This window comes from Colias croceus, chromosome Z, assembly GCF_905220415.1.
Source record: "Colias croceus chromosome Z, ilColCroc2.1".
Lineage (NCBI taxonomy): Eukaryota > Metazoa > Arthropoda > Insecta > Lepidoptera > Pieridae > Colias > Colias croceus.
The window spans coordinates 10,364,476-10,387,038 of record NC_059568.1 but is presented as its reverse complement, the minus strand read 5'-3'; the positions used below and the strand labels follow the sequence as shown (position 1 = coordinate 10,387,038).

Genomic DNA, 22,563 nt, shown 5'->3' with positions numbered 1-22,563 from the left:
TTAACGCATATCCGCATTTTATTTAAATACAGTTTATGGTTCTAGAGTCAGCAAAAAATTTAGTGACCAATTCTTCATCCGTTCTTCGAGATAATGAATTAAATATATAGTCTTACAAATTTTCTAGTCGGAGGAAATGAATGAATTATCTTTACCATTGTACAAGGATATAAGCCTAGAGAAATAATTGACGAAATATGCGCCTGGTTCGCGGACCGTAACGTAAAATCTTAAAAGATTAATTTTAATTAAGTATACCTATTGTCTACATAATAATGATTGGCATTTGTAATCGGTCACAGGTTCCAATCAGAAAACGATCTTTTGTATCAAGAACCTAGTCGTTAAAATTGTTATTAACTTGAAATATTATCCCTTCGACAGTTATTAATACAAAAACATTTAGTCACAAATTGGGACATCGCTTCAGAAGGTTACTTGAAAATGGATTAGGAAATAAAAAAATGTTTCACAATAATACGCTCCACAACAACGAGTCATACCTAAAAACTTCATGTTTATCCTTGTACAAGTAACAATGGCATATTGTAATGTATGCCTTGCAGTTTAATCTCTTGCTTTGTACGTTTGCGATGGAAGAACGTTTATATTAGTAGGAGATATTAATATCTGTATCCCGTAGATGGAAATAGCGCATCGCTCTGCAACTATTGAATGCTATATAAAATATGCAGCGATAATATTCTCATATTCTGTTAATGCGTTAAATCGTTTCTAAAAGCAAACACTTCCTACATATTTTAACACTCCAAATTGAATTTATAATTCCGCGGCACGGATTAAAGTCCGTCGTTTTTGTTTCTGTTGAGTTCTTTATTCGTTTTTGCCTTAGTAACGTAATGGATACCATGGTTACGCCTTACGTTTAATGTTTACGTTCATTATTTCAATTAATTTATTTGCCGTGAACTCGACGGTCGCTCATGAAAAGGAATATGAAAATTTTCCTATAAAAATAAAGTAGGTAACGATATAAGCTGCACTCGCCTTTTACTATTTTCTTGAAAGGGTCTTAAGTCGCCGCGGTGTCGGCAGGAGGTCTTACAGCATGATCGATAAAAATAAATCTTAAGTTAACATTTGAAACAGCCGGGGAAAACGAGATGAGATGGAAATTCATAGATAAATAAATTGAGTGTCATCAATGAAAAGTTAATACTGTCCGATAGAGCTTGCGATTAATATGATTAGCCTTCTAATCTCTTTATTCTTTGAAACATTCGAGGATAAAATCAAGAATAATACTTAATTTAAATTGCGAATCGCTCAGGTGAAGTACCTAGTTATAATTCCTTTGTGAATAACTTGCAAAAACTTCATACGATAATAATAATTGTAGTTGCTACTTTAAAATTTTCCGTCGATACGATTGAGTTTATCTGATTCATTCATAATAACACAGTCAAACGCTTTTAAATATTATTATACCTCCATGAATAAATCAATATAGATAACACGCGATTTTATTGAACACTAAAACAACTTCAATTCCACAATGATATACTAAAATTAAGTGGCTTTATAAAATTTTAGATAGTCATTGCAGCTCACAATTTCAAAAGTTTATCTACATAATGACCTAACCCAATTTTACCCACGTATAATTCTTATAAAAACCCGAAAGCGCAAACAGCTGTTCTACGAGCACAGTTTCATTAAGTCGATCCGCAATCAAATTATCTATTGAGCGATAACCTCGTGACTCCAAGTCCACATTGTTGTACATTTAAGTGGCCATTTGTTAATGACCGTGAATAAGCCACTGTTACGTCTCCACTCATGTTATTTGTGTCAGACGGCTACGATACAGTGTGGGAATTAATACTTATCCAATATACTTCTATGTTATTTTTAAAACGTGCTCTAATAGTTAGATCCGTATCAATCAGCTGAGTGTAATATTGTCCACGTGGATGAAAATGTAATTGGTAGAAAATCGGTCAAATGTGAAGCGCACACACCCAGTGAATGGTTCCGTAGTTGGGGTGAACGAGCAATAAAACTTTCATGCTCTTTTTTTAATAAAAAAAAATATACCTTTATATACAGTTAAGTCTATAAGGATTAAGGACATACAAAAAGCGATCTCAAAGCTGAAATAGTGTTGTATGAAAATAATAATTCCAAAATATGGATTATAAAATCAATGTGTCACCTTCGTAACATATCACGCGTTATAAAATTCATCATAAATCGCTCAAACCGAAACCAGTCAAAACAAAACTGTATTGAAGATACTTTTTAAAGTCGTTCGCATTATATTTTCATATTACTGCACCTATACAAACAAGCAGTATACTTTATAAGCGCATTATAATATTAAAGGTACAGCTTTGAAATTTCTTTGAAGACCATATACGCTTGGTTTGAAAATAAAAAAGAAGTTTCTTAAAGTTTTATCTGGAAATAGTGGCTAGACGGATTCGACTTGAGTCCGATTTTCTCTAATTGATAGTGATAGAGCTTTCTCTTGCGAGATGGCTCTTAGCCTTAGCTGTATTCAGTGGAAAAAGAAACGGTCCTCTCTTACTACTGGGTGTAGGTACCTAGTGTAAGGATCGTAGTGAACATCGTACCTAAAAGGTCACGTTATTGGTAATGTTTCGCTTTGGAAGAAATTTCTGTAAAAAGAAAAGCAAACCTAACTTAAGATTAAGAGATTTTTATTATTTATACAAGTTAAACATACTTCAAAAATTCATGAATAACGGCACATACATCAAGAGATGTGAAATAGGATAGGCGAGGCATGATTGTGCGGGCCGAAGCCCAAATAGGTTTCGCATTTCACTAGTTTCGTGCCCGAAAGGGGATCCATTGCGTGGTGGAATGGCAGAAGAGATAAACCCAAAAATATCCGACACGCTCTCGGCAACATGTGAACAAAAAGCTTCCTTGGAGTTCGATTGTGATAAAGTGATTTTCACAATGCGTTTAAATGTAACATGCACACCGTTAGTTCCGATACATCGCGGCGAGATGACGCTGCAATAGACAAACTAACTTTATGACTTCCGTTGCATGCACTACTTCCGTCGTGTGTTATTTTGTTCTGAATACGCTTTGTAATATGAAATTAATTCGCAATGCAAATAAATTAAACAAAGTTTTCCAATACACGGGGTGAACGTAATTTTTTGATTACAAAAGTAACTAGTTATACCTTCAACACGTACAATGTGTAAATACGAGTTTTTTAGGAACACGCATTTAGTTTTTTTATTAATTACTTGAAAAATGCAGATAACACAAATGTTAAACATGAATTTACTATGTACAATAGCATTAACATTATATTATACTCTTATCAGTTTTGTCGTCTGTAGGTATCTACGTATAATAATCTAAGCTAATGACGGATTTTAAAAACTTTCTTTCAATTCATTCATAGAATTTTATGAAACTTTCTACGATATAAGATATCGTCGGACACCAGAATCAAACGAACATAAGAAAATTGTATTTCAGATTCTCGTTCAAAATAAATTGGTTATATTATATCTGAGAAGTGAGAGAAATTTTTGTCGCTGAGATAGGTACATTTAAAAAGGAAATATCCATATCTCCAGGCAATGCTTTATAATTTTCCCACAATATATAAATCTCCATTCGACGAAATATTGAAATTAAAATGGCATGATTCCATTATAATAAAGAAATTGAAATATTGATTTAATTGATATCACAGTTACCAATAATGAACAAAACCCAATCCGTGTTCAAAAGCTGAAATAAAATTTACAACACAACCAAAATGTAATTTCCAAGAGGCGAGTGTAATGTATTTAAATGACAATGGCGGGCACTGCACTAATTGCAATTGTACACAATTAACCTATTATAAAGTCCCCCGGGGTGACTAAGTGAAGACTGATCGAGGGAAAAATCAATTTACCAACAGAACTTACACAGACTAAGAGTTAATGCTCTGTAAAAAGTTTTCACTATCTGTTTATTATTGTTTTCTTTTCTTTCAGTTTTAAACAAATTAGTGTCCGAAGGGCAAATAGATAATGGATCTAAGAGTAGGAAAAAATCATCCATTATTAGCAGAGGAGATAATGGTCTCTTTTAAAATCAACAGAATGATTCTTAGAATGCTGAAATATGTATCTTATTACTGTAATGTTCTTTTTCTTAGTCACGCTCGCAGACTTATACCTTTTTATGTGTCTGGGTACGTTTTTCATAATAACATATCCTATTTTATCTGTAACTGTATGAATAAAATTAATTCCTGATCTAATATTATATTTTCAAAGTATATAATTTTTTTTTGGTCTATGGATATATTTTAAGTACCTATATATATATTAATTTGATTCGGTATGATTAGATGTTTTGTTGTTACATCGATAACAGAAATACCTACCTACATATTATATACAATTTGTTAATGTTTCAACTGTCTAACTATCACAGTTCATGAGATACAGCACGATAGACAGACAGTCGGACTGACAGCGGAGTCTTAGTAATAGCGTTTCTATTTGTCTATATTTTGGGAACGGAACTCTAAAAATTAATACCTCGGATCGGAAACTTACAGTTAGAAACATATTGAGCATTTCTCAGGAGCAATTATACACTGGTACACGTGCTTTGTACGAAATAAGAGAAACAAGTAGTTACTCCGGTACTTTCTAAAATAAGGACTAGACTTAAAACTATGAGAAGTTTATATTTGATTTCCTAGGGAAGTATTTGGTAACTTACTGCAGCCAATATACTCTACTTACCTCTTGAACCGTAATTTTGGGAAAATCAATTTATATAGTCTGTGGGTGACACAGGAACACTAACCGGCACATAGTTTATGATGTGGAAACTTTAAGAGATAAAATTAATAACGTCTCCTTCATTCTATTAAGATCCTCCTCTGGAGGTTGATTGGATTCATAATTAGTTACTTGAGCTGTATTAACGTGAGGTACGCTTTGTAGCAATCATTATCCTAGCTTACCATCTATAATTTAAAATCTCCTTAATCGACAGGAGATTAAAAAAGGATGTATTTGAAAGGTGGCTTCTTACTAATATAAACTTTATACAAGTTTTGTATGAAATCTACCACATAATTAAAAATATACCTATCAAAACTATACCACCGCTCTAAATATTACATAACGAAGTCAGGTGCAGCTAGGTGCAAACGCCGCTCCCAGTTCATTTCCCCTGCATCCGCGCTTCGCATCATTCTATATTATTTTGGGTATTCGATTAAAATATTTTATCATTATACGAAAGAACTGCGAACAATTCAAAATTGTAACAATAATTTTGTCGTCGCGATTATCACAAAGAGGTACATGTTTTTGAACTTTTTTAATTAAAAATTACGTACGTAAGTAATTAGGAAGCTATCAGACACCACAATCAGCAACCACATACATTATTAACACAGAATTGAAAAAATATCAGAAGCGACGCATGCAGTCTTAATTAATGACATATTAAATCATCATTATGTTATTAAAGCCGTATCTTATACCGTGTATTTACTGGTGAATTATTAAATTATTGTGAAGTAAAAAGAGCAAAATATAAATCCTTTCAACAGATATTAATTTCCACACGCATTCAAAAATTACTCGTCGATCAGTGTATTCTCCTTTTTAATGAAGCATGTTAATAAAACATTGTCCACTTCATTCATTAATGCTTCATTATAATTAAGCAACAAAACTTATAATTAAATAACGTTAACTCAACAACTAGATAAAATAAATATAATATTAATATTTGTAAACAATACTGGATCCTATAACGCATAGCAAAGTTAACTTTAAACTACCTAGATACTAAGTGTATCAAATGTTTTCACAACATTTTACCTATAAGCTATTAAACTGTTGATATTGATGTGTTTCAACCAGCGACCTAACTAGTTTTCAGCGTTTACTAATTTTGCCTAGAGCAAATTTGTTAGACCTAGCTTGGAGCGCCAACAAGTTTATGTAGACAAAACTATTTTATCCTAAATCCTATAGGACTTTAACCCTTTACCAACAAAACTTTGCGTACCTAACCATTAGTACAAACATGAGCACGATTTAAGGATGGCACCTGCTTTAAGTCATTTCTTTTCTATATTATATTTCTTTTATACCCGTAGGCCTTGGTACATTTTCTCAAACAAAAGATTATAAAAATAATCTGTTCTCGAAGTGTAGGTATCTTACACTACGAGACATCTTTTGCAGGCGTTGCATTTATTTGTTTGATTCTTAGCGATTTATATTAGAAAACGTAACATGAAATTGTTAGAACTATATACGCACTCATATATTAATTATAAATGGTAAATACATTGTGCGTTATGTACTATAATATAGCAAAGTATTAAGTGTGTTCATTCGGAATACAATTTAGATAGCAAAGTATTAGGTAAAAGTATATTAAATCGGAAAATTACCTACTTACACAATCAAGTATGTTGTTATTAATATTTATCGAGATCAAAAAAAACCTAAACTAAATTAATTATAATATCGATAATTATATTTATTTCTTGTAATATTAAATACGCACCACTTCTTCTCACTAAATTCAAAGGAAATAATTACGCGAGTATGGAAAGCGATTAATATTATGATGTTATTATAATTTAAGGTACCGGTATTATTTAAGTTAGTGACTAGGTTATGTCACGTTTCGAGGTCCCAAGATTTCGAACCAATTTAGATGTACCTATAATATCTTGAGCTTTGCCGTTAAGACGTTTCGATTCAATTCATACGAGATGCGAATGATTTTAGCAATAATTCTATTAACCATAAAGTTCGCAGGAAACAGGAAAATGTTCTGAGAGATGAAAAGTTCTTTATTAATCTATCTATACATTAAAAATGAGGGAACGTTCGCCATGTCAACATCAAATAATTCAGTTTATAACGAAAATGACTATATTATCATTGTCGCCTTGTAGTGTTTATGAATCTCATATTATTTTTGTTACACACTGAACCTAAGTAAGTAATATGTTCATAACATGTAAAACCCAAACATGTCCTTTCAAAGGATTACTAGATTAAAGACTTATACATATATCATGTATTTATGAAAATTCCTAATTAAAAGCTCGCATTAAAATACGGTAGACCGTACAATTTCAGGTAGGTATAATATATTTAAGTAATTAATATTTCTAGGAAACGGTCTCATTCATTTAAGATGCAGATATAACATTGTGATTCATTATCACTAAGCACATACCGTATTAATATTGTACAAATTCGATTTTAGTGGCGCACAAAATTCGTATGATATTTGTAATATATTGTGGGTATCAATTTCAATATTGTTATCAGATGCTCGGTAGCCACAAACAAGCTTGGTTTGGTTTGGAATTCGGCTAAGCTAGCGTTATGTGAAATGTCTGGGAATACTTGCGCTAGAATTTATACTATTACGCAAAAATTGGCGATTATTATTTCAGATTTAAAATTACATCTTTGGAGTGATGCATATTTTGTAAAGGCAAAAAAAAATGTTACCTGTAAAAGCAATATTACAACGAAAAAGAAACCAAAGAGCCATTCAAAGATAACTTAATAGCAAAAAGTACTTTATTTTACAAATTGAGAATTAACAGACTAAAACTAAAAGTAGGAAAAACGTAGAAATACAAGCTGCAATACTAAAACAAGTATTCGCTTCTATCTAAAGTAAACTTAACTTTTAAGATCAAGAACCTAAGTAATAATACTATTAAATTTAATTAGTACAAAAAACAACACACATTATACTCATAGAATCTCTAGTGTTCAAACTAGATACTATTGAGTTTAATTACAATAAGCAAAGTGAGCAAAAAGTTTTGTATGTTAATGAAATAAAAAAAAAGGTACCAAGTGAATCAGGTGTGAGGCGCCGTTTTAAATTTATCTCTGAAATCCGTCGTTGTTTCAACAAAGTTAATAGCTCGTTATCCACTCAGCTTACATGTAGTTTATTTTTATCTGTTCCTCAATTTCGAAAACAAAATTCCCATTCTGTGCTCCTCCAATACAAAGGTTTTAAATATTTCGATGACCATTTGAAATTTCAAATTGATGAATGAGATACAGAAAGTATTTTTTATAAAGGACAAAGCTCAGTTTATAATTTATTGTTTGTGACTTTTTCATTAAAAAAAAATATTGTTAATCTATGTCGCATTGCAGTACAAGTATCCGATGTATGAAATGTTATTTGCAAGATGATATGAAAATGTAGTGAAAACCAGAGGGATAATTATTTTTAAAAATGCCGCTCGTTATAACAATACCTTCAGAGAATGGCATCCGTATTGAATGAAAGAACGAATGAAATTTAATGCGAATTTTTCATCCTTTGTCTTTAATAGGAGGTTTTTATCATGTCATTTCCATGTATAAGTTGTGAAATTACAGTTCCGAAAACATATAATTTGATGGGTCTGAATGGTAAGGATTGATCGCTTAGGGGATGTTGTTAATATATTTTGGTTGATACGACACATCCTACATAGGAATAGTAGACGTATTCACTGGTAGTGACTAATTAATTACATTTCACCAATAAATAGTGGACGTGTTGCCCTTTCGCATGCTGAACCTGAACCCTTCCGAGGGCAACCAAATTGAAAGGGGACCGGACACCAGCGGTGGCCAAAGGGAACTTTAATCATCGAGACAATTTAGTCTAAACTTTTCACTAATTTTTACAAACTACCATGAAAAATGACGCTCACTTTAACTTCCTAGACATGAATTTATAGTGCATTTAATAGTTTATAGAATATTTAGTTAAACGCAACTTTTTACTGGAATATAAAATTACTAAAGGCTTTGCAAAATTAACCGGAGATGAAGAAGCTGTAGCCTTATTGAAGTAAACAAAAGTTTTAAGTACGGAAAACTTGCAGGTGTACTTCTTTTGTTACTTTGTGCATTAGCTAGCAATATCTACAAGCTTCGTGAAATGTAACGATTGCATTGCTTAATTGGATGCTTGTACAAATATTATTCGGTATACGGTATTGCTGAAATTGTAAAAGTAAAGGTTTGAGTTTAGCTTCTTTACTTTTCGCCAACACAGCTTTGGTTTATGTTGTTCAATTGACTAATGCAAGCCGACAATAGCACGCACTTTGTGATCTCATCCCCAATAGTGTAAAGTTTAAAGAATATTGTTAGTACATTACTTTGTGTCTATATTTTCATTTTACAGGAATGTCCACATAATTAGATATGTATATATATATATTATAAAACCTTAGAACGTATTAAAGATGGCGTTTGTATCTTTATTATAATTCTACGACAAATATATTCAAATTATAAGTAAGTCCAGTGTTTTGTCTTTATCCACGGTGATTGGATTTCCTTCGGTGTTGCTGACGTATTTAGGAAAAAAAATTCACTCACTAGATAATAATATTATATATGTACAAATTATTTTCAATACAGTTGAAAACATACTTTTATTTTGAGAATAATTTAACCACATCGGTTTTCTACGGAGAAGATTAAACCAGCTCCTTTCTTGGCATTATGAGGGCGGGGGACCTTGAGCCATTTTATAGTGTTTCCATACGCAATGTTTACAGCGACCAAATGTATTATCCAAAAGTGAATCCTGCGACCATCATTATTATAAACTAGCTGTTCGCCGCGGCTCCGCCCGGATTTTTCTTTAGTTTTCCTTATCTTCTATCTTAGTGGAGACGAAACCAACCAGAAAATATTAAAATAGGTTCAGCCTTTATTGGGTTATAGGTAGTGTAATTAACTTTCTCATATATAAGATACCTACTAGCTGAGCCCCGCGGTTTCACCCGCTCGGCTCAGCTCCTGTTGGTCTTTGCGTGATGATACATAGCCTATAGCCTTCCTCGATAAATGGTCTATCTAAGATCGAATTTTTCAAATCAGACCAGTAGTTTTCGAGATTAGCGCGTTCAAACAAACAAACTCTTCAGCTTTATAATATTAGTATAGATTAAGACAAACAAAATATAAAAATCATATCATATCATCATATACTTCAAAATCACTTCAAAATGTTCAATTAATATTCCCAATTCAAAACTTTCACAATTTCTTATAGATCTTTTGTGCAAACTTAATTGCATTAAATAAAATTCTGTTTTAAATTAAGCGAACATTGAAGTCATTAATATTGTTTATTTACAGCTGTATCGCGTAATAACTCTTTCTACAGTGGGTGGCCGGAGAAGAAAACGCATAAAATAGACATAAAATAAATTTCTACACAAAACCTTCAAGAATATTACAATCCCAAAAACTCATTTAAATATTGAATTTCCTTCATACAACATTTGCAACACATTACGAACTTTATTACGCTGTATATCATACGCAAAATAACTTTTTTTATAAGAAAACTATATCTAATGTGAAGTGAGTGACTAATATGGATTATAATACCTACTTACGAGTAAGTAATTTTCGTGAAATATATTATTTAAACCACTACCCTAACACTATTATCAATAATAATAATAAACAGGTAAGTAATTATCAGGTCTTACATTTTCTCCGCTCTTTGCCACTCACAATAGCGCTGACACTTAAATAAAAAATAAAAGCTTAGATGCTCCTTTCAAATTCTCACAATATTGTCGCGATATTTAAGACTTCGATGGAATGTAATCAAAGAAAAGATCCAACAAAGGAAATATTGATAACCAATATATTTCACAGCTTTTGAGTTTGGCCAAGCAGACATAGTTCACATTTCTTTATTTGGCTTTGAGCCTGCAATTTCTCTTTTAACTTTTGCACAGCAAACTAACAATGGAAGCCTTATTGCGTTTTTCCCGTAAAGGTAAGGCTTACATCAACAGCCCAGCCCCTACATTTCGGGATAAATAAAACGACTCACATATGAATTCTATTTTATGCTCCCGATATGCATTTCATGACTTCAACTTAGTTTAAAAAACTTTTTTGAGTTTCGATTTTTTTATGAAACGTTAGAACGTTAACGAAAGAAATACTGTAATTTTTCATGATTGGTATTATTGATTATAATAATAATATGTATCCCTAATAGAATCTCATAAACCATAACATTATATTTAAAGATGACGTTAAAAATAGAGGTATATTATGTGTTCCCTATGCCACAATATAACTATCTATAAGACAACCATTTCACTAGGGGCAGTCGAGGGAAAGGAAACTCATTCATGTAAAAAAACGGTATACCCTTATATTTACCTCAATGTGCGAAGTAGGTAACTAGGTAACGTATGGTGATATAATATATTTTATTAGTGAAAAGATATATTATTCTACATGATCGAATAGCTGGCTATTTTGTAATTCTTTAGGAATTCTAATAATAAATTTATTTTCTAATCAAAGCACGCCTTCAGCTCTAGCACCAAAATGTAGGATCATTATGTCCTTTTATATTTAAAATAAGATTAAGGTTGTTGTTGTTATAAAATCCGCGCCAAACTATGTTATGTATATAGGTATATGTACATTGTACATGTTTCTATATAAAAATGCATTACAACAGAATATTTATAGGTATAATTAGGCACTTACGATTAAATATAGAAAATAAGAGTTCCCATAGACCTAGTTACTGGCTTTCATGTCGGTGTCGATTGCGATCATAATATTATTGTTTACTATTCAAACAAATTATGAACGTGTAACACGCCATGATGATGCATAAAGCTTTATCAGACGCAATTGGCGCGCTACATGGCAGCACAATAAACAGAATTGGTTCCATCACGTAATAACAGCTATTTACACGTGCAGTTCCTTGTGAACATCGCTTTTCTAAAACCGCAGTAGGGATTAATTATGCCGTGGTCAAAGCCAAGTAACAATTCAGACAGACGCGGGTACTGCATTTGCGGGACAATGCTACGAATGAAGCGGCGTGATTGCTGATTCGATTACTGTCGCGGAAACATCCCACACTAATGCTATTAAGTGACCCACACGAGGCAGGTTGAATTTCTGAAAAAATAGCACTCTAAAATTCCATTACTTTAAATGAATTTTGTTCTACCAATTATCCAGTGTTCACATTCTTTTAAAGAAACAATCACATTAACTCTCCTAATAGACACTGCACTTTGAGCTTTCAATTAATTGACTAATTGTCTCTATTGATTTGGAACTATAGAGTATAGACCTTTAAAGGCTCTCAAATAAATACAAATACATCTAAATACCGTTTGTATAAACAGTATAATGAGACTCCTAGTCGCAAAATTTCGTAAGTATTATAATTATAAGAATATTTTATAATTATCGCTGTTATTGATGTCTATTAAGTGTATTTTTTGTCACATTTTACCTTTTTTCCCATCCTACACATGTACCCTTTATATTACTCGTGTATTTTTTTTCTTTTTCGTTAATTTATTTCAACGTTATTTTAGTTTCTACCCGGAATATTTCCAAACAATGACAACAGCTATATTATTGGGACGTTTAAAAAAATTTTAAACGTCAAAAAGTTAAAACAACACACACTTTACTCTTAAACATGTTGGATCATTTCTTACTTATCTAAATCGTATCTATCCTCCACATAATTATAGACATTTAAATTCCTTCCCGATCTAATAATAACATAATCATAATCAGAATAATTATAAGACAAAATTACGAGTACATGTAAAGAACTTCAAAAAAGATGATGAGTCAGTGTTCAAGTTCAATATACGCAATATTAACTTATACCCTGAACCAAATTTTTATATCACTAAAATATATTATCTCTTCATTAAAATATCATTTATGGGCATAGTTAATTATAATATGAAAAGCGGCTGATATAATATCCAAATGAGCACAAGAGCGGAACAAAATTAACGCTTAAAATTTTCAGGCAAAATTGTTACACGTTAAAAATAAATATGCCCGTAGCATATTAAACGTTATCTTATTGTTGTATCCTTTTGTCAATATGCATATTTAAAGGCAAATGAGCTCAACTGATACACGTATAGATATCGAGTATAATGAGTGTCTAGTCTTAAATTCGATTTAGGATGTGAATAAGGTAGGAAAGTAAGAGTAAATACTTGTATAACTATACAAGTATACAAGTCTTCTCGCTCATTGTGAAGGACGCGACGATATAGCTTTAGCTCGACTCGAATTTATATTGCATTTTATAGATCTCCGAAGTCAATAGGATAACAGCATTAGACTGGTGTGAATACGGGGAAATGTAGCGTAATTTACGATGAGTAATATTCTTGTAGTGTAAGCTAGCGTAACGAAGGAAATATTATGAACATTTAAATGAAATAAGTTCATATTGAAATAATCTTACGTATTTCGAATACGTCTTAATACAGAACGTTGAAAACATCTTCTAAATATAAGTGCAATTCATTATACGAATCAAATAGAATTAGATTTATTTTAAGTTAAACTCGACTACACTTTCAGCAAGAGTAGCGTGGGTTCTATGAAGTATTTGCTGTATTCTTTGATGATACTGCATCCTAATAACTTTATTCAATAAAGTGAAACTTATAAAGTGTAGGGAGTAATTAATAAATGGAAACTGTTGCCCTTTTTAGAATTTAATAAAAAGAACACTATTATGTATTCATATTTAAAATAGCTGAGTAAAATATCCGTTTAAAATATTGTATGATGATAAATATTATTTAAAAAAACAATTCCGATTCATACCCATAATAAAAGTAAACTTATAAAACATTTAGATTATATACATCAACTATCTTCAAATTGCAGTCTCTTTTAACAATGTAAAGGGAACGATTAAACCAGTAACAAATGAAGGGAAAATCTATCGTATGATTGAGTTAATCACAAACGAACGGATTGTCTCGAGAGTGAAATTGAAACCACTTTCTATGCTGGTATGAGTGTTGCGTATCGGCGGTAAAAACTTACTCCACACATGTATAGCATTACAAATGCATTTCCGTGGGGAAAAGTTGGTTTTAAACTTGTAAGTTGTGAAATACCTGGAAGTGAGTGAAATGAAAGCGTTATGAGTTATGTCAAACTGATGGTCTGTTTTAATTTCTATGGTGTTAAAAGTTGTACATGTAAACTGAATTGTTTCATTACGTCGCGTTGTATTACCAGAATAGTTGTACAGCAAATTAATTTTAATAAAGGGGTCTTAGTTTTAACAGTTTAACGCTCCGAAAGAACTGCATGTTGGCACACAAAAGAGAAAATGTCATGAGTTGGCAAGAAAAGCGAATTTTCATATTTTTTTAGATGGCACTTTACTTGGTGAGCCATATTTGTTTTGTTTCAATAAACAGTAAAAAACTAGTAAAAAAGTATTTTTTTCTTCAATAATATAAAATTCTTCGTTACAAACATCCTACTCGTAAAATAATTAAAAGCAAATTAAAGGTTGGTTAATCCATAAGTTTTAGGCAATAGAACAACGCTCCGTAATACATGTACCTCAAAGTTAACAAACTGGTTTCATTTTGCTCTAATAGGAAAATTGCTCTAATTACATAGTTAATTTTACATATAAGCGCCCATTACTAGGAATTAGGATAGTTACGAGTTAGAATCTGGGATAACTGGCCCTAAGTGTTGATAAATCGGTCGGGAATTTGATATAGCTATTAATGGTAAACGGTTGAATGTGTAGCTACATATTAATTATATTTATTCAATATACGTCTATCCAATAGGTTGTTATCAATAAATTTCATTCATGTACTATAAGAGTTAATTCACATATTATAAAAGTGATTCCTCCAGCCAGCGGTTTTAAAGACGGCCATTCATTATTAAATAAATAAATAAATCGTTTATTTTCCATGATAATTAGCTACATTTAATGACCCAGGTTCCTAATATAAGGTTATTAACTGTTTTTCAGGAGCCTGATCTACTAAAAAAAGTTTTGTATTTTACAAGATTGATTGAGTTAATATCAAACGGTTAAGGTAGGTAGGTAGTCAACTAGACACACAGACGCCATACAATGTATGGCACCCTAATTTTGAGTGGAAGTCGAGTTTATTTCGGCCTGAATTGGGTCAAGCTCACATCGGTCAAGCTACCACACCTTCGAAGACCGGCGTTATGGCAGCAGCATATTTGCTTACGCGATCCGTACGTGTTTGCGTACGTATACTACATTCCTGTCTAGATATCCAATGCCTTTTATAGGGCTAAGTGCCGCCGACGCTTATGGGCACCGCCTGGCGCGTTACATCAAACATATGTACTTATATATATATATCTATTGGAATATATTCATTTCACTAGACATCTATAATCGTCAAATAATGCAACAAATAGGTACTACTATTTTAGAAAATAGTTTTCCCTGGAAGATCAGTGTCAGTTGGTCAGACTCCTACCAGCTGGTAGCATGGAAAGTTTTGCTACACTACGTACGTTAACCAAATATTTCATTTAATAACAATGTGTAGGTGTTTGTGTATATTGTGACTTGTGAGCTCAGTAAGGGAATATTTACTATTTCCTTTTATATAAATTGTAAACAACAATCTCGCCTGCTCAAATTCCTAATAAACAGTGTAAAGCTACAATGTTAAGGCGCCCTCTCTTAAGAACGCTTGCAATTGTAATGTCTAGATTTCATAATCCGCGATATTGGAAGCTCGTCACGTCTCTGAATACAATATTTCAGGGTGACCATTGAAGTGTGTAATAAACACTTAACTATTGTTTTCACTCGAATCGATGAATAAAAGCTGTCTAAATATAGATTACGAATTTGTAAGGAACTTATCAATGTTTAGTAAATAATAAATGTCTAAATATTACACGCATATCACATAATTTTAAACCCATTTATACGCTAATTAACGTTCTCTAGTACGGATTTAAACCAATGCATGCTTTATCAAGATAGCAAAGTAAATCCGGATTAACAATCGAGACTGCATTATGTACGCGCTGTTCCATTTAGACATTGTAATTTACTATTTTGATTTGAAATTTTTCTAATAATACCTTTGCGAACGATGCGGATTACTTTCCGAGTACAAAGGAAATAAAAAACCACACGGGCTCTATTACGCGCTAAGTAAAATAAACGCGTAAGTGTGTAGATAGCTACTTCTCAACATTGCTATATTCTTAAAGTACTTTAATCGTATTACGTATGTTCCTAACTTCAGGACAGTTCTACGTAGTTGGTCCCTAAGGGCGATAGTTAAGTTAACGAGTCCTACATACATAATTTCAAAGAGTTCAAAATACTTACGATGTCACAATCGTTTCGACCATAAATTATACGCTTATAGTTCGAGTACTTTCCATTCACCGAATATTAAAACTATCCAGTAAAAATATTTCGGTATTCTAGGAAGAATACAAAAATTTTCTAGCTAAAGTTTAACAAATAGAATAAAACAAATCTTTTGATTTGTTGACGTCGGTATTTGCACTGTCGAGAACAAAGTTGCACATGATAGATACAAAGTATTATAGGTACAAAATATAACTGTAAGAATATCATCATTCATCACGCATAACAATACGGTTAAAATTGTATTTCAGTTTTTATTTTCTGAATATTTATAATGTAAAAAGTATTCACAATTCCACGTCTGTCTCGTAGTTAAGTCGATTTATCTAGATATTCTTTTATAAATGAAGTGTTAAACAGATTTTCTCCGTAATATTTTCAATATTTTATAAAGCCGGCGCTTTGCACACTGCAGCCGCCAGCTGGTTATCACATTCTGCCCGCGCCGTAATGATTTAATCGGATTTTAAACCCTCTGTTAAGTCCCTAATAAAGTTTTTAATGAACCAAGCAAAAACATCTTTTATGCACATATTTCCTCAATCACTTAGTTCGCCACTCATTATCGTTAAGGATAAAGTTAAATATTTAAAAGTGATATATAACTATTATCGACTAATTGAATATTATGTGTTTCACAATCTTGTGCTTTTGCTAACCAAAACATAACAAAAATTGTGTAGTGTGTGTTATTCTCAGTAATCAAATATCGTAAATTCAGCGGTTTGTGGCGCGGCGAATGGCGACACTCCTGCGAGAGCCAGTCGCCTGCCACTCGCCTATCTAAGTTAACGTGTAATAAAGTATAAGTTTATAAATGTAATAAAGTAGTTCAGCGAATACAGTATTTTATTGGAAGACCCCAGCCTCTGTACACTAAACTGGTGACCCCGACGAAGAACTCTCGAAGAAAGTTTGTAGTGAAGGGAATCGGCGTAATTAGTGACATTGGCTGTGGGGTAAGTTTTGTTCGAGATCAAATTCCACGCGGCACGGCGACAGGAAGTTAGCGTGACGCAATCGAAGAGCGCGCGTGGCACGTGGCGACTACAGCGGCAGGCGGCTCACCAGCTCATTGGCTAGTAACTCATCGGCTTAATAATGAATAAAGCAGCAGCTTCAGACACGCAGATCAAGGAAGAGGCGTCAGGCGCGGCGTTGGCATCGATAAGCGTGTCCACCAAGCTACCAGAATTTTGGACAGACTTGCCAAGGTTATGGTTCGCACAGTTCGAGTCTGTGATGGCCCCACAGAAGCAGGGGGAAGAGACCAAATTCAACCTGGTCATATCGAAACTCGGAAAAGAGGCCATTCAGCAGGTCAGCGACCTCGTGATGTCACCACCCGCCCAGGACAGGTATACGGCGCTTAAGGAGAGGCTGCTGCAGGTTTATGAAGAGAGTGCCGAAAGACAAATGCAGAAGTTGGTGTCGGAGCTGGAATTGGGTTCGCAAAGACCCTCCCAGTTTTTAAGGCGCATGAAGGATCTGGGTCGCAGCGCACAAATTGCGGACAACACACTCAAGAGCCTGTGGTTGTCGAAAATGCCGTCATCAGTTCGAGCAGTCATGGCGGTTTGTGAAGATCAGTCTCTGGACAAGCTGGCGGCCATGGCAGACAAGATTACCGAATACACCAACGTCGGGGATGTGGCAGCCGTGTCATGCAAGAAGGAAACAGATGAGCAGTCGGACGAGAAAATGAGCAGATTGGAGCTGGAGGTTGCAGCGCTCCGCGCCGAACTGAGGGGTCGCGAGCGCTCTAGGAGCAACGACAGACGGACCGACTTCAGGAGAAGATCGACATCGCGGCCGAGAAGAGCACCTGGAGACCCGGACTGGCTGTGCCGTTTTCACTTTCGGTACAGATCGAGAGCTAACCGCTGCGAGCAACCCTGCGCGTGGCGAGCCAAGCAGTCGGGAAACTAGACGGAGTACATGCGGGCGCGGTGGACGGATGTACTCAAGGTCAGGTAACCAAAAGCCATCGTTTATTAATTAGAGATAATTTAACGAAATATAGTTTTTTGATCGATACAGGCGCTAACATTTCCGTCATTCCAAAGTGGTGTGTTAGAAAGCCTATCGAAAAAGTCGATCTAAAGTTGTATGCTGCAAATGACAGCGAAATTAAATGTTATGGAATATGTAATTTAGAGTTATCGTTGGGCCTAAGACGGTCATTTAAATGGCCTTTTGTCGTATGTGATGTAAAACAGCCAATAATAGGTGCCGATTTTTTGAAGAATTTTAAATTAAATGTAGATTTGTATAATAATAAGTTAATCGATTCAGTTACCAGTTTAAATGTCTGTGGAATTAAAAGTACACATTTTTTCGGCACTATTAAAAGTATAAATAGCAACCATCCTTACGCGGATTTACTGGAACAATTTCAGGACATCACGCGCCCGCCAGCCTTCAAGGATGTCCCAGAGCATTCCGTGTATCATCACATCGAGACTACTGGACCACCTGTGCACGCGCGTGCCAGGAGGTTACCGGCCGACAGGTACGATAGGGTTAAAAAGGAATTCCAATTGATGCAAGAGCTAGGCATATGTAGACCTTCAAATAGTGAGTGGGCCAGTCCTTTACATATTGTACCTAAAAAGGATGGTGGTATCCGACCCTGTGGGGACTACAGGATGTTAAACGCAATTACAAAGCCAGATCGTTATCCGATACCTAGGGTACAAGATTTTACGTATGGGTTACATAATAAGAATTTTTTTTCAAAGTTAGATATTTGTAGAGCGTATCATTTTATAGGTATTAATCCAGACGACATTAAAAAAACAGCCATTATTACGCCGTTTGGGCTTTTCGAATTTCCAAGAATGACGTTTGGCCTGCGTAACGCGGCACAAACATTTCAAAGATTTATCAATAATACAGTTTTATCAGGCATAGAACAATTGAATTATGGCAGCGACTGTACAGGGGGCAAAGGTCAGTCAGTCGTGTTCGGTTACATAGATGACGTCATCATAGGATCGGATAACCCCGATATACATAGAGAACATTTACGATTAATATTTGAGAGGTTGAGTAAATATAAAATGTCTATTAATTTAAGTAAATGTGTTTTTGGACAGTCCTCTATAGAATTTTTAGGCTATTTAGTTTCAGAAAAGGGCATAAGTCCGATGCCGGAAAAAGTTAAAGCTATCGAGTCATATCCGAAACCGGAGACAGTAGAACAATTACGTAGATTTTTGGGCATGTTAAATTTCTACAGAAATCATATTCCTAACGCTGCTCGAGTTCAGGGAGTTTTAGATAGGTATTTACACGGGACTAAAAAACGAGATAAGACGCGTATAGATTGGACAGACGAGGCGAATAGTGCATTTGAAGTGTGTAAAGAAAATTTAAAAAATGCCGTTACTATTGCGCATCCAATATCTAGTGCCAAATTAGGGTTAATGACCGACGCGTCAGATTTTAGTATAGGGGCAGTGTTAAATCAGTGGGAAGGAAATTCTTGGAAACCTTTAGGATATTTTTCAAAAAGATTATCGGAATCGCAAAAGCAGTACTCCACATATGACAAGGAGCTTCTAGCGATTTATTCAGGAATAGTTTACTTTAGGGATTTAATCGAAGGCAGAAATTTAACAGTTTACACGGACCATAAACCTCTCACTTTTGCTTTAAGTAAATTAAGTTCTAATAAAGAGTTACCTAGGCGAGCGCGTCAATTGTTGTATATTAGCGAATTTACAAGCGACATACAACATATTCAAGGCACTGAAAATCAAGTGGCCGACGCTTTATCGAGAATCGAGAGTATCGTATGTCCTAGTTCGAGTGAATACGTGGAGGTTGCGAGAGCACAGGCGACAGACGCTGAGCTCGCAGATTTGATGAAAACAAATGATAAATTGCAATGGAAACAGTTAGCGCTCGATAATAATGACGATATTAAAATATATTGTGAAACATCAGCTCAGAATATTAGGCCGTATATACCAGCACAGTTTAGGAAAAGTATTTTTAATAAATTTCATGACGTTTCCCATCCCGGAGTTAGAGCATCGCGTGCGTTAGTTAGTAAAAAAGTTTTTTGGCCAGGCATGAATAAGGACGTGGGGACCTGGACCAGGACGTGCGTTAGGTGTCAGAAAAGTAAGGTTATTAGGCACACTGTTTCAAAACTTAGCGATTTTAACAATAGCGAGAGTTTTGAACATTTGCACGTGGATCTGATAGGACCTTTACCGGAAACCGAGCACGGTTTCCGTTATTGCGTCACGATGATCGATAGGTTAACGCGGTGGCCTGAGATTTGCCCTGTGAAGGACATGACTGCGGAGTCGGTAGCTAGAGCAGTTTATGAAGGATGGATTTGTCGTTTCGGTTGTCCTAAAGTTATTACCACCGATCAAGGTAGACAGTTTGAAAGCGAATTGTTTACAGATTTAATGAAATTATTAGGTATTCAAAAAACGAGAACTACCCCGTACCACCCGCAGTGTAATGGTAAGATAGAAAGGTGGCATAGGTCCTTGAAGTCGGCTCTGGTGGCTAGATTGAACAATAATCTAGCATGGTTAGTAGAACTACCTACGGTCATGTTAGGATTGAGAGCAGTTTGTCAAGCAGACACTGATAATATCAGCGCGGCGGAATTTGCTCTGGGTCATTGTTTAAGGTTGCCGGGAGAATTTTGTTCGGATAAAAGTACGAAAATTGATAATCCACATTCGTTTATAAGTAAGTTAAGAGACACTTTGAATAAAATTAGGCCAATAAAAAGGGTATGTAAAAATAGTAATAGTACGTTTGTGCATGCTGATCTAAATTCCTGTTCACATGTTTTTCTAAGAGTGGACGCGGTACGGAGACCGCTGACGCCTCCGTACAGCGGACCATATAAAGTTTTAGAAAGAAATAGTAAAGTTTTTAAAATATTAATTGATAATAGAGAATGTAATGTGTCGATTGATAGACTTAAGCCTGCGTATATTTTAGAAGAAAATGAAGTTAGACATGACAGTAGATTAGATCAGCATAGTGAGGCTAGTGTGTGCACGCCTTTAAAGAAATCACGTAGTGGCAGAATAATTAAAAGACCTGTAAGATTTTTGGACTGTAATTAGGTTAATATTGCATTGGCATTTTTGTTAGAAGTAGGCACGCGAAGGTTGCGTAATGTCACCTCAGCACATATTAATGTTATAAGTAATTGTTAGGAATATTTGTATTCATTTTATTTCAAATCTCGGCTCAACCAGTTAATTATATATAATAATAATATATAAATTTGAGTGTCGGTTCATTTCACATAGTTTAAACTTTAAAGTTATCAGTATCAAACAATATTTAACAAAATGGGAAAAACATATTCGGTTGAAAAGAGAGATGAAGAAATTGTTATCGCTCAAAACGGAGCGAATCACGCCACAGCATCTAATACTGATTTTAAATTGGAAGTGTTGAGCATCACGGTGACGGTTATGGCAGTCATCCTTTTTGTGTTGTGCGCTATATTAATATACAAAGTTTGTGTTATACGTGCAAGGAAAATGTTAAGGAAGGAATTAAATTGTAGTCAAGGTACAGATTTAAGTGTTTTGTCACAGCATAGACTCCCAAAATGTTAATGTTTGCTAAATTTTTTTTTTTTTTGATATTTGTCAGTTATGTAAATCATTTTTTTTTTTTAGAAGGGGGTGTATGTAGTGTGTGTTATTCTCAGTAATCAAATATCGTAAATTCAGCGGTTTGTGGCGCGGCGAATGGCGACACTCCTGCGAGAGCCAGTCGCCTGCCACTCGCCTATCTAAGTTAACGTGTAATAAAGTATAAGTTTATAAATGTAATAAAGTAGTTCAGCGAATACAGTATTTTATTGGAAGACCCCAGCCTCTGTACACTAAAATTGTATGAAACTTAACATATTTTCTAACATTTGAATTACAGAATATAGACCGCTTCCAAGTTCTGTCCCCGACCGATTCAACTTGTTTGATAATCGCTTTTGTGACTCATTTTCTCTATTACACTCAATTATAAATCAAACGGGCAATTTAACATGAATAATAAATGCAGTTGAGTAAACTTGAGCCTCTTTCTCTATAACATAGAATTTCTGGTCCGTTATTTTTCCATTGCACTATTTCAAATTAAAATTATTTATTTACTATTGCCTCAATGGTATAGTGATTAACGCGTAAGCGTAGAACCGAGGATTCCTCGTTCCCACTGAAGAAGAAAAAAATAAATGCTTGTGTCTGGGAGGACACAGAAGGCTGATCACCTACTTGTCCGTACAGAAAA

General features: G+C 34.1%; 2 protein-coding genes across 3 annotated transcripts in view; one reads left to right on the top strand and one right to left on the bottom strand.

Moving 5' to 3' along the window:
• Window positions 1-22,563, bottom strand: part of LOC123705604 (alpha-mannosidase 2) — a 67,906-nt gene that overhangs the window by 26,903 nt on the left and 18,440 nt on the right. The gene's annotated exons all lie outside the window — the stretch shown is intronic.
• Window positions 16,976-18,790, top strand: LOC123705605. 2 transcript variants are annotated; one of them, XM_045654475.1, is made up of 2 exons: window positions 16,976-18,246; window positions 18,678-18,790. In XM_045654475.1, exon 1 carries the CDS (start codon window positions 17,380-17,382, stop codon window positions 18,205-18,207), a length of 828 nt encoding a protein of 275 aa, XP_045510431.1. In that variant the 5' UTR covers window positions 16,976-17,379; the 3' UTR covers window positions 18,208-18,246; window positions 18,678-18,790. The 2 variants fall into 2 exon arrangements, with proteins under 2 accessions (XP_045510431.1, XP_045510430.1); XM_045654474.1 differs by having other exon boundaries at window positions 16,976-18,251.